Source organism: Myotis myotis, unplaced genomic scaffold (genome assembly GCF_014108235.1).
Source record: "Myotis myotis isolate mMyoMyo1 unplaced genomic scaffold, mMyoMyo1.p scaffold_m19_p_6, whole genome shotgun sequence".
NCBI lineage: Eukaryota > Metazoa > Chordata > Mammalia > Chiroptera > Vespertilionidae > Myotis > Myotis myotis.
The window spans coordinates 42,719,020-42,732,011 of NW_023416368.1; the positions used below are offsets into that span (position 1 = coordinate 42,719,020).

Below are 12,992 nucleotides of genomic sequence, written 5' to 3' on the forward strand. Positions count from 1 at the left end.
GTTCTCTCACTGAATCAACCTTAAACCCATATATACCGAATAACCATGTTTCTGTGAATGACTGACCACATATATGAAGGTGGCCCCATAAGAGTATAATGGAACTGAGACATTCCTATCACCCAGTGATTTCGTACCATCATAATTCCATAGCGCAACACATTACTCACGTGCTTGTGGTCATGCTGGTGTAAACAAACCTACTGCACTGCCAGTAGCAGATACAATGATGTACAATACTTAATACTTGATAATAAATGAGTATGTTACTGGTTTATGTATTTACTATACTGTATTTTATTTAGAGTGTATTCTAAGCAATATACATTATACCACACAGCTTAGGTGTGTAAGTACACTATGATGTTCATAAAATGAAGAAATTGCCAATGACACGTTTCTCATAATCTCCATCGTTAAGCAGCTATAGTTAAATAGCTACAGGTCAAATAGAATTGTGTTCTCTGAGTCTCATCAAGTGTGAATGTATTGATAGGCTTTTGGAAAAGAGAGTCAGGCATTACCTAGCAGGACTCCCAAAGGCTGATTAGAAGGAAGAGCAGCTGGTTTCTAGTTAAAAACACAAAGCTTCACCAATAAAGGGGTTAGTAAAGAGGGCACCCCTCTGGGACTGTGGGTGCAAATAAAATCCCTGTTTAACTAGAAATGGATTTAGGAGATTGCTTAGGTCAGATAAATTGGGCACTAGCTATATATATATATACACACATATATATATACATATATATACACATATACATATATATACACACATATACATATATATATAAAACAGGAAAGGCTTTATTTATAGCTGTTGTAATATTTGCATAGCTGATTATCTTTAGGAAGTGAGACTCCCGAGAGGGGAGTCCTGTACACATTGTCTAGTGTGACAGCCTTCAGGCGGAGCCCATTTTCAGCAACCTTGCGCCCCGAACGTGGACGTTCTTAACTCCTAAGTGCACTTCACGTGAAACCAATGTCATCACTCGTTGATTTAAGTGGCAATTAGAAGGTCTTATCGGATTTTAAAAATCAAAACATGTATCCATTCCTGGGAAAAACATTTGGGGCATCGTTAGTTTGTAAGCAAGTGTTTTCTTTACAAATGAAAGGAAACAAGTAATTTTAAGAGCAATATTAACTTTTGTTTCACCCAAGAGCCAGCCCTTTCCATTTCGTGGGTTGGACTTGGGGCAGGGAAGCACACTCAACGAGCTGCCTGGGCAAAGGTTCCCTAGCACCTACAGGCTGCACTGTGTTCATTTTGGGCGAGGCTCAAGATCCCAGGTGGCCGCGGTGCCCCAAAGCGCCAGGGGGTGGGGGGTGGGGGGGGGAGGCGACGGGGCTTTTCTTCACGTGGCGAGGCGACCGGCGTCGGGACAGTGCGGCCCGGTCCGGGGCCCCCGCTCACTCGGGAGAGGCCCAAGTTGGGCGGCCGAGACCACCGGGCCTCGCCTCGGGACGACACGGCCTCGGCGTCGGGGCAAAGCTCCGCCGGGTCCCACGTGCGCAGCCCGCCCCGCCCGGCCCCGCCCCCCCACGCCCGCCGGCCCGCCGGCCATCGAGCCCGCCCCGAGTCACAGAGGCCGGGTGCGCGCCCCGCCCAGGCGCCCGCAGCCCGGGCGGCCTGAGCCCGGGAGCCGGGAATCGCCCAGTTCGTCCTCCCTCCCCCTCGGCGGGCCGCTGGGGCGGGACCGGCCCTCGGGGCGGGCACGTCAGTCAGCCTCCGGGGGCGGCGGCCGGCGGCCGGGCGAGGGCCGAGGCCGGCGAGTAGCCACGTCACGCTCCTCCCGGAGGCTCCGCCCCCGGCCCCGCCGTCCCCACCCCCCAGGACCGCCCCCTCACGCCCCGCGAGCAGTTACCGGCTGTTCGGGCGCGTGCGGCCGGCACTCCGCTAGAGGTCCTCCAGCCGGCGGCTGCGTTCGCTCGCTGCCCGCGACAGGTGACGGCTGGCGGCCGGCGGCTCGCGGCTGCGGCGCCCGGCGCGGGTTGGCTGGCTCGGGCGTGCGTCGCTGAGGCGGCCGGAGCCAACGGGCGGTTAGCGCTCCGTTCTACGCGGGAGGGGCGGCACCCCGGGCGCTGCACGGCCTCGGCCGACGCGGGCGGCGACGGCGGCGGCGACGGCGGCCGGGCTCTCGGGCTCTGTGCCCCCGGCCGGAGCCAGTGGGTGCCCCGGCGGAGAGACGGGCAGCCGGACTCCCTGGCCCCGGCCTCCCTGGCCCCGGGCCTCCCGCGGCTGGGGCGGCTGGGGCAAGGGGACCATGTCTGCTCGCGCTCCGGTGCCTGCCGCTCACTCTCGGGAAGAGCCGCCCGCGGCGGCTGCTGAGAAGGAGTCGCCGTCGCCCGGGGTGAGCCGGCAGGCCGAGCAGCTGCCCGCGCCCGAACAGGAGGGCAAGCAGGCGGCGAAGGAGGAGCGGGCCGCCGCCGCTGCCGCCACCGCCACCGCCACCAGCGCGGGGGCGCGGGGAGAGCCGTCGCCGGCGCCGGTGCTGGGTCACAGCGTGCCCCAGGCGGCCGTGCCCGTGAGGCCTCTGGCGCTGCACCTGGCGCACCGGGCGCGCGTGCCGCCGGGGGGCCCCTTCGGCGGGGAGCCGCTGCCGCCGCCGCCGCCGCCGCGGGACCCGCCGGCCGAGGACGCCCGGGAGGAGGAGGCGACGGCCGGCTCCGAAGAAAAGCCACCGCTGCCGCCGCCGCCGCCGCCGCCGAAGGAGAACCCTTGGACCAAAAAGCCGCCTCAGCACCTGTCCCCTACCGGGTCGGAGCCGCCGCCGCCCCCGCTGGACTCCCTGGAAGCAGGTCGGTGGCTCCTGCGGCGGGCACCGGGGGGTGTGTTTGGGGCGACTCGCGTGGCTACCGGGGCGGGCGGGGGAGGGGCCGGCGCCTTTCGCTGTCAGTCCGAGGTCCTCTGTGCCAAGGTGCCATTCACTCTGCCTGTTGACATAAATGGACATGGACGCGAGCGGCCGCGAGAGGTGGGACCTCGGCGTCTCCTTGACCGGCGGGCGGGCGGGCGCGGCCCCGCCGGTGTTGCCCCCACGTGGGAAGGGGCTCGGGGAAGCTGGGTTTAGGCGGCGACTGCGGTACACCCCGGAGGGAAGTGTTCGTGGGCGTCTTAGAACGAGGCGAAGCTAGGGGATGTATATGTGGAAGCGCGGCCGTGCTTGATTTTTATTTATCGTGAAATAATGGGTCAACTGGGCATGTCAGTGTTTTCAGAACACTGCGTAGTCGGATGCAAAACGAGGCTCTGGCCGCTACTAGCATGTTTTGGGTTATGATTGGGTGGGAAAGGACTGGAGGAGGAGAGTTGACAGGAGAGAGGATCGCACGGTAGGGAAATGGTCGTCTTCCAGCTGCCCTTGAATGCTGACCAGTGGCCTCGGGTACTTTATTTTGATGGTAGCAGCTGCATCTTTGTTTAAAAGTTTAAATGGAAATAGTAAAAACTAAGCCAAAAAACCCCCAAACCTTTGTAAATTAACTTGTAAATCAATTGAACTTTTTTTTTCAGTTGAACTTTTAACAGACATTACAGATCTTTTTCTTAAAATTAAAGGTTAGCAGTGGGATAGGGAAATATGGGGCATGTTTATAGATCCGTGGAGATCAGTTGAAATAAAGTGTATGGTGGAAATGTAATTATTGTAGACGGGCATTGTAGTATTGTAGATATAAAGCATTTCTTCAGAAGAACTACAACAGTTAGTTGATTTCCTTAGCTTTTGCACAGTAATGTTCATCATTAATAAATTACGACTTGGAGAAAAACTACTTAAAATTTTGTTTTAAATTTAATATTGCAATCATTCTCTACAGTTGCAATGATCTATTTGTTTACTACTATTCTAGCTGAAGAGAGCAAAAATCTTAAAGCAAAATGTCCATACAATTAGCTAAGAGAAAAAAGCCCTAGTGAATCCTTATGGTTATTTCATCTCCCTACTTACTAGACTTACAATATACATTATATTCAGTGAACTATCAAAAAGCCCAAATTCTTTGTTGACTATAAAATCAGTTTGACGGGTTTTTTAATCATTAAGGTAAGACAGGAATTTTAATTGAAAATGGCCATGTGAAAAATATTTAACAGTTTAGTATAATTAATTAACCTACAGGTGCTTTCATTGAGTATCTTAATCTTTGTTGGGGATTAAGAACAAGCTGATGCTTGTTGTATGGTGTGGTTGATGGGAATTTCAATTTTGCTGGTGTCTCTCTGTAGGCAACTATTTTCTTGCAATCCATTCTATTCCTGTAGAAATTCTATTCTGCAAACTTATCTCTCTAATCCTGTCCCTACACTGTTTTACCACAATTTTTATTTGTAGTTGGAAACTTAGGAAATATAAATAAGAGAATGGTGTGGAAATGCACTGTAAGAAAGACTTAGGGTTTTAGTCCAGATGTTGTTACTATCTAGCTAGACTTTTGGCAAGATTTGTGGGCCTTATAAATGAATGAAGTGGATATATTAATCTCTTCTGGTTTCTAATACCAGAGTGTCATCTATATATAACTGGATAGTCTTGGCCTCCTATTTTCCTAAGCAGATTTACAACTTCAGGAATAATAAAATAGCTGCAGAGGACCTTTAGTGTACAGAGTAGGTGAAAACTAAGGAGTGTTAAATTAAAACAATAATCTATTAATAGGCCTGTAGGATATTAATTATGCTTGGATAACAAACTTAAACCATGTCTGCCATGGCCAAACCTGGATTTACAGTCACTCTCTTAATGAGGTATGAGGATTCCATCCCAACATACTGCAAGAAATTTTATTACCAGAGATAGAAACATTATAGCAAATGTAGGCTAGTATTTCAGGATTGTTAATCATGAATTTTCTCTGATAGGAACTACAGGTGAGGCATTATTGTTCCTTCAGACACTTCTATTTTGGGATCTAGCCTGTATATTGTTGTTTCTGGTAATCCAGATAAGTACCTCTTTTCAACCAAAGCCTGGCCCACCCAGAAGTCCTAAAATAGTGTCAATGCACTTTTGAATTCATTTAGGAAACCAAAAAGAATTAATTCCTCAGTCTCTCCTAACCTTGTTTAAAGTAGTTTTATTTATTTTGGGGACTTTTATTAAAATCACAGTATGGGGTTTATTAATCACTTGTAGCCATGGTTATAGTTTACATACTAAAATATCAGCTTTCTAGCCCTGGCCAGTGTGGCTTAGTTGGTTGAGTGTCATCCCATGCACCATGAGGTCGCTGGTTCACTTCCCAGGCAGGGCACATGCCCAGAGTTCCTGGCTTGATCCCCAGTGAGAGGGTATGCAGAAGGTAGGTGCAGAATTAGTGATACTTCTCCCTGCTCCTATCTCCACCCCTCCAGGTTCTCAACACTCTGTTGCCTGTGTCCATGGGCTATGCATATAAGTTCTTTGGTTTATCTTATTTCTAAAAGTTTTACATTTTATGTAGATGTACCATAATATAACTTTTCCATATTAATGAATGCAGGTTACTTATTTAAATATTTTTTTTTTTACTGTATAAGCTGCAGTGACCATCTTACACAGCATCTCTATATCTTGTCTTGATTCCAACAGAATTTTCCAGAAATAAAATTGTTTTATTAAAAGGTATATTTTCTTCTCTCTATATAAAAGGCTAATATGCCAAGTGTCCCCTCCGGAGTTCAACCAGGAGACTGGGAGTTCGATCACTCTCTATGACATGCACTGACCACCAGGGGGAGGAGCAGAATGAAGGAAGGCCCTGGTCGGCAGCTGGAAGGCCCTGATCAGCCCTGATCGCCAGCCAGGCCTAGGGACCCTACCCATGCACCAATTTTGTGCACCGGGCCTCTAGTACTATATATATATATATATATATATATATATATATATATATATACACACACACACACACATATACACACATATACATATATATGTGTGTGTGTATGTATATATATATGTGTGTGTGTGTGTGTATATATATATATATATATATATATATATATATATATGACATTTTTATTGACTTCAGAGAGGAAGGGAAAGGGAGAAACATCAATGATGAGAGAGAATCATTGATTGGCTGCCTCCTGCATGACTGGGGACAGAGCCTACAACTCCAGTATCTGCCCAGACTGGGAATCGAACTGTGATCTCCTGGTGCATAGGAGCCATACTGGCTGGGGAAAAGGTATATACTATATTTTAAGTGACAGTTTATCATTAAAAGATTATACTACTACACACTCTTGCCAACAACTTGAGGGAAATGTCCATTTCTGTATAGGCTGACCAGCACTTGGCATTCTTTTTTTTTTTGGCCAGTATGATAGGTGAAAAAATGTTTTGTTGTTTTAGTGCATTTATTTATTAGTGTAATTGAGTACCATTTCATGTTTGACCATTTGTATTTCTTTTTGGATCACTCAGATTCTTTGTTGTTGTAATTTTACTACTTAATTTACTTGACTTAGCACTATTTTGGGACATGTTTTTAATTTTCCTGTGGGAAATGTTCCCCAAATGTACTATATTATATAACTTCATAAAACATAGTATTTATAAAACATGCTTCAGTGAAATTGTAGATAATGTTCAGGCAAATATGATTTTTTGGTTTTTTTTCTACCCCCATTTTTTTTTGTTCTACTTGCCCATTTTTTTTACCACTCTGTATAATTTTTTTATTTTATTCTTATGCATATTTACACATGTCTACACATATATGTGTGCCTAAAGTATAAAGAAGAATAAAACAAATACTTGTGTATTCACTATTCTGCTTTATTATTTTTTTTAAATATTTATTTCATAGAGGAAAGGAGAAGGAGAGAGAGAGAAACATCAATGATGAAGAGAGAATCATTGGCTGCCTCCTGCATACCCCACACTGGGGATGGAGCCTGCAACCCAGGCATGTGCCCTTGACCAGAATGGAACCTGGGACCCCTCAGTCCACAGGCCAGCGTTCTATCCACTGAGCCAAATCAGGTAGGGCACACTATTCTGCTTTAGAAATAGAATCATTACAGTATTCAAGATCCCTGAAAGCCCATTCCTGGTGACATCTTCAACTTTTGTCCTTCATCCCTCTGTGGTAAGTACAGATGGTCTTTGATTTATGATATTGGGGTTATATACTGATACCAATTCTAAGTCGAAAATACATTTCCTATGCTGTAGAGCAGTGGTTCTCAACCTTCCTAATGCCTCGACCCTTTAATACAGTTCCTCATGTTGTGGTGACCCCCAACCATAAAATTATTTTCGTTGCTATTTTCACTGTTACAAATTGAACATAATTAAAGCATAGTGATTAATCACAAAAACAATATGTAATTACATGTGTGTTTTGCAGCGGTTCTCAACCTGTGGGTCGCGACCCCTGAAAATACATCTTGCATATCAGATATTTACATTACGATTCATAACAGTAGTAAAATTACAGTTATGAAGTAGCAACGAAAATAATTTTATGGTTGGGGGTCACCACAACATGAGGAACTGTATTAAAGGGTCGCGGCATTAGGAAGGTTGAGAACCACTGGTAGGCGACCCCTGTGAAAGGGTCATTCGACCCCCAAAGGGGGCATGACCCACTGGTTGAGAACCGCTGCTGTAGAGTATTGGTTTTTTATACTCGTGATTGTGTGGGCTGACTTGGAGCTGCAGTTCCCCTGCTGAGCACCACTAGAGTATTATATAGCATATCGCTAACCTGGGAAAACCTCACATTCAAAATTGGAAGTACAATTCTGCCTAATGTTTATCGCTTTTTCACCAAACTATTATAAGTTGGGGACCATCTGTATCTTACTTGAATTTGCTTCTGGCTTTTAATTCGAATACTTTTATTTTATGACTTGGTCATTGCCATAATTTTTGGGATTCATGTTTTGCTGAATTATTATTACTGTGTTGCAGATCCCAAGTTTAATCTTTTAAGGTTTACTATTTTGTGGGTCATGCTTAGGTAGATGACATTGTTCTTTGGTTATCTTGCCAAGTGGTGAAGCCAACTAAAAGACTGTGAAACTTCATTTGGAGACAGTATAATATGTATTATTGTTCACTTCTGTGCTCTTATTTACAGTGGGGACAAGTGGTGATTCCATGATACTCTCTTTTATATATATATATATATATATATATATATATATATATATATAATTGATTTTTTACAGATAGGAAGGGAGAGGGATAGAGAGTTAGAAACATCGATGAGAGAACATCGATCAGCTGTCTCCTGCACACTCCCTACTGGGGATGTGCCCGCAACCAAGGTACATGCCCTTGACCGGAATCGAACCTGGGACCCTTCAGTCCGCAGGCCGTCGCTCTATCCACTGAACCAAACCGGTTAGGGCTCCATGATACTCTTGTGCAAACTTTTTACGGAGACCTGTTTGCTATGGCTTAATTTATTATAGCTGCCAAATTTGTTTGTTTTCAAGGACAAATAGTTTGAAGACTTCTTTTTTTTTTTTTTTTTAAATATATTTTATTGATTTTTTACAGAGAGGAAGGGAGAGAGATAGAGAGTTAGAAACACGATGAGAGAGAAACATCGATCAGCTGCCTCCTGCACATCCCCTACTGGGGATGTGCCCGCAACCCAGGTACATGCCCTTGACCGGAATCGAACCTGGGACCTTTCAGTCCGCAGGCCGACGCCCTATCCACTGAGCCAAACCGGTTTTGGCAGTTTGAAGACTTCTGACTTATTTTCTGGATGTTCCTTGATGAGCATGTATTAATTTTATAGAAAAAAAATGTATCCCATTGAGAATTGAGTTACTAAATTCACTGTATTGAAATATACTACATTTCTCATTTTTAATGTTTTGTTAGAGAAAAGATAAGTCTCAGTTTAAGTAAACTATATTTTGCACCTCTTGCTTTGAACACCGAAGACCAATTTGAATATATATACCTTTGCTGAAATGTAGATGATTCCTTTATTAGGAATTTGAGTCTCAGAACTTTGGATTTTATTGGGAATTTTATTACTTAAAATTCATTTGGATTTTATTACTTAAATTGGTATTCTAGTAGTTACTCCCCCCCCCCCCCCCCCCCCTTTCAAAGCACGTCTGAGCATTTTATGAACTTCCCTCCAAAGGTTATGAAGCTACCAGGAAACAGGCCCCCACCTAACACCCTTAATCTTCTCAGCTCTTCTGCTGAAGAATTTGGCCTTCACAATGACTGGCTGCTTTGGGAGCTTTTCCTTCCCCAGAACTTTGTAGTAGCCCATTTGCACCACATCAATGATAGGAGCAGCTCCAATCTTGTTTTTGGCAGCATTTACCCATGTCTGCTCACTAACCAATGTACACAGTTTATCAAGGTTGACAGTTGGGCAGAAGCTCTGGTTCCTCTTTATGTGGTAATGCTTCATGCCAACTTTCCCAAAGTAACCAGGGTGATATTTGTCAAAAGTTGATCCTGTGATTATGCAAGCCACCAGCATTACCTCGGCCTCCCGGGGGCTTCCTGTGTCAGTGCAGCCATAGCTGTGGCTCACATGGCCTGGAAGTTTCTGGGTCTTCCTCAGTCTGGATGGCATGCTGGTGTCCAAGATACAAGGTTACTGTATTAAATATATTGAATGAAGTGATTGTAAAAACAATTCTATGTGTGTGTGTTTTTTTTGTTTGTTTTTTTTTTTAGAGCTCAGTTCCCCAAAAATTATAAAAGCAGGAAAACTCAAGACAAAGAAATCCAACAAGGTAGGTCTTTACACAAAGAAGTTCTTTAGTACTCTATATTAATTTTAAAAATCACTGTTCTTATATTGTGAATTTTTCTTATAGTTGTATTATTATGGTAATTTGAAGTTAATATACTACAGAATTGTAGCTTTTACACAAACTCCCTTCTGTTAATCCTATTTATATTCATTTAGTCAGTGTCATTAAATAGTGTTAGAGATAGGCCAAGGCCTTATTGTTTCAGTGTTCTAATGTTTGGAAAACTTGGATTAATTTGGCAAATGCCTGCATATAAATTGAATGTAGGTGGTTTTTAAAATTGCTTTCACCTTTAGAAAATATTTTTTCTACTTAAAATTTCTAATTTGCAGACATAACACCTATTTATTACTTCTTAGGCTAGTGATTTCAGCGATATGGCGAATTGGCCAACACCAAGTGAATTAGTGAACACTGGAGTGAGTATTGTTTAAGGCTTTTTTTCTATATAGGGAAAAGGTTCTCACTTCAACATGCAGAATTTATTTTACTTCAAATTTAGAGAATTACATTAATAAAGAACTGTTAAACTCAGTAGCTACCCTTTTCATAGTTTTGCCCATTTTCATATAATGTATCTAAAGCCCATTCATTTTATATTTCAGAATTTATGCTGTTTGTTTTTCTGAATTATAATATTGCCAATGTGTTGAAGTGCTAACTATATACATGTACACATATGATAAATGTATGTCACTCATCAATAAGTGTTCAATGAATGGAATTTTAAGAAATATATATTTTTTATTGATTTCAGAGGAAGGAAGAGAGAGAGAGAGAAACATCAATGATAAGAGAGAATCATTGATCGGTTGCCTCCTGCACACCCCACACTGGGGATCGAACCTGCATGTTGCCCTGACCGGGAATCAAACTGTGACCTCCTGGTTCATAGGTCTACACACTCAACCACTGAGCTGTGACGGTCCGGCTGGGATTTTAATGATGAAAGAAGCTCTGAAAGATGTTTCTCAGATATTGTATCAAGAGAAGTTTTATAGGATTAGCATATGTCGTTATACATGTTTTCATTTGACACTGTGCACTTTGCTGTTTGTAATTTGTGTGGTGTATAATTGTAGGTAGTATATATTAGTTTAAACAGCTTAATTGGTATGTGAATGACATAAACTGCAAATATGTGTGTGATATTTGTATCTGTAGTTCATTCTTATTGCTGAGTATTAGTGTATGAGTGTAATGTTGTTTGTCCATTCACCTATTTGTGTTGATTGTACTTATTTTTTTGGCTGTTATAAATAAAGCTGTTATATTAACATTTGTATGTCAAATTTTGAATCGGTATATGCATTCATGTTTCTTGGGTAGATACCTAGGAGTAGAATGGCTAGATTGTATGGTAGCTATTTGTTTAGCTTTTTCAGAAACTACTAAACTTTTTATTCCCACTCTCAGTGTAATGAGAATTCTAGTTATTCCACATACCACTAATACTCATTGTTCATTTTTTTTAAAGAATTATAAATTTATTAGGTCATCTGGAAAACCAGGTGGGCTGAGCCCCAAAATGACACCAGCTGATCATTCTTAATTTTAGTCATTATAGTAGGTGTGTAGTGGTATCAAATTGTTGTTTCAATTTGCATTTCTCTAACTAAAGATGTCAGGCACCGTTTCATATACATTTGCCATTCAGTGTATCTTTTTAAAGAAGTAGCTGTTCAACTCTAGCTAATTTTTTGAAAATTGAGTTGTTTCTCATTATTGCATTTTGAGAGCTCATTATACAGGGCTGGGCAAAGGCAGGTTTACAGCTGTGAGTACACAGAACAGTTTATTATTGTATTATTTATTAAATATTTTTCCATATGAACAAATGTAAATCTTCTTTTGCCAAACCCTGTATATTTTGGATTCAAGTTCTTTATCAGTTACTTAAATATTTTCTCCCAATCTATGGCTTAACTTTTCTCTCAACAGTGCCTTTTGAAAAGAAGTTTTTTTGTATTTTAAAAATTGGCATTTGTTTTGCAATATTTAGGTAAGGCATATTACCACAGATTTTTGGATATGTTAGTGAAAATGTTCATGAAAATTATTTCATTTAGAAATACTTTTTGCAGTGTCAGAGTGTCATCAACCAAGGAAATAAGAAGCTACAAAATAAGAAAGAAAAAGAAGACAAAGTTGAAAAGAGAAATAACAGTGAGAGCAAAGAGACCCGGGAAACAAAACTAGATGGTCCTGGTGAAAATACCAGTGAGGATGAAGCTCAGTCAAATAATCAACGAAGGAAAGGTTTGTTCATCTATAACTTATATTTTATTGAGATATAATTGTATTAGTTTAAGGAATAGAACACAATGATTTGATGTATGTATATAATGCAAAATGACTACCATGGTGTTTAACATCCATGAATTCATAGTCATTTTTTTTCTTTTTTTAAAAAATTTGTTTTGTTGTTTAAAAAAAAATTTTTTTTTTTTAAATTTTAGGGAGAAGGGAAGAGGGACAGAGAGATAGAAACATCGATGGGAGAAACGAGAAACATAGACCAGTTGCCTCCTGCAGGCTCCCTACTAGTGATCAAGACCACATCCTGGGCATGTGCCCTGACCAGGAATCAAACTAGTAACCTCTTTTTTTTTTTTTTTTTTTAATATATTCTCTTGATTTTTTTACAGAGAGGAAGGGAGAGAGATAGAGAGTTAGAAACATCGATGAGAGAGAAACATCGATCAGCTGCCTCCTGCACATCTCCTACTGGGGATGTGCCCGCAACCCAGGTACATGCCCTTGACCGGAATCGAACCTGGGACCTTTCAGTCCGCAGGCCGACGCTCTATCCACTGAGCCAAACCGGTTTCGGCATACTAGTAACCTCTTGGTTCATGGGTTGACACTCAACCACTGAGTGGGCACAATTTATTTTCTTGAGATGAGAATTTTTTAAGATCTATTCTCAGCAACTTCCCAATATATAATACAGTATTGTTAATTATCTTTGCTAAGCTGTACATTGCACACTAGAACTTACATAGTAGTAAGTTCGTAGCTTTTGATCATCTTCTCCCATTCCCCAACTGTGTTTTTTCTTTGAGTTCAGTTTTTCTAGATTCCACATTTAAATGAGATCAAACAACATTTATCTTTCACACTTATTTCTTTTTTTTAATATATATTTTATTGATTTTTTACAGAGAGGGATAGAGAGTTAGAAACATCAGTGAGAGAGAAACATTGATCAGCTGCCTCCTGCACACCCCCTACTGGGGATGTGCCCGCAACCAAG

General features: G+C 42.5%; 1 protein-coding gene, 1 long non-coding RNA gene and 1 pseudogene across 16 annotated transcripts in view; 1 reads left to right on the forward strand and 2 right to left on the reverse strand.

Moving 5' to 3' along the window:
* LOC118658161 overlaps positions 1-1,975 on the reverse strand; it is a 38,832-nt gene extending 36,857 nt beyond the window's left edge. Inside the window, exon 1 of the long non-coding RNA XR_004968228.1 lies at positions 1,869-1,975. This is a non-coding gene — a long non-coding RNA (uncharacterized LOC118658161). The remainder of the gene's footprint in view (positions 1-1,868) is intronic.
* LARP1B (La ribonucleoprotein 1B) overlaps positions 1,913-12,992 on the forward strand; it is a 94,309-nt gene continuing 83,229 nt past the window's right edge. For 10 of the 15 annotated variants that reach the window (XR_004968225.1, XR_004968226.1, XR_004968227.1 and 7 more), the window contains exons 1-4: positions 1,913-2,802; positions 9,657-9,715; positions 10,096-10,155; positions 11,806-11,995. Coding sequence is in view for 12 of the 15 variants with exons in the window: in XM_036313234.1 (XP_036169127.1) it covers positions 2,268-2,802; positions 9,657-9,715; positions 10,096-10,155; positions 11,806-11,995 (844 nt within the window). In the remaining 3 variants the exon portion in view is untranslated. Of the gene's footprint in view, positions 2,803-6,955; positions 6,975-9,656; positions 9,716-10,095; positions 10,156-11,805; positions 11,996-12,992 lie in introns of those variants that run through there. The other 5 variants (XM_036313235.1, XM_036313238.1, XM_036313246.1 and 2 more) reach the window with 4 other exon arrangements.
* Positions 9,047-9,552, reverse strand: LOC118658160 (annotated as a pseudogene).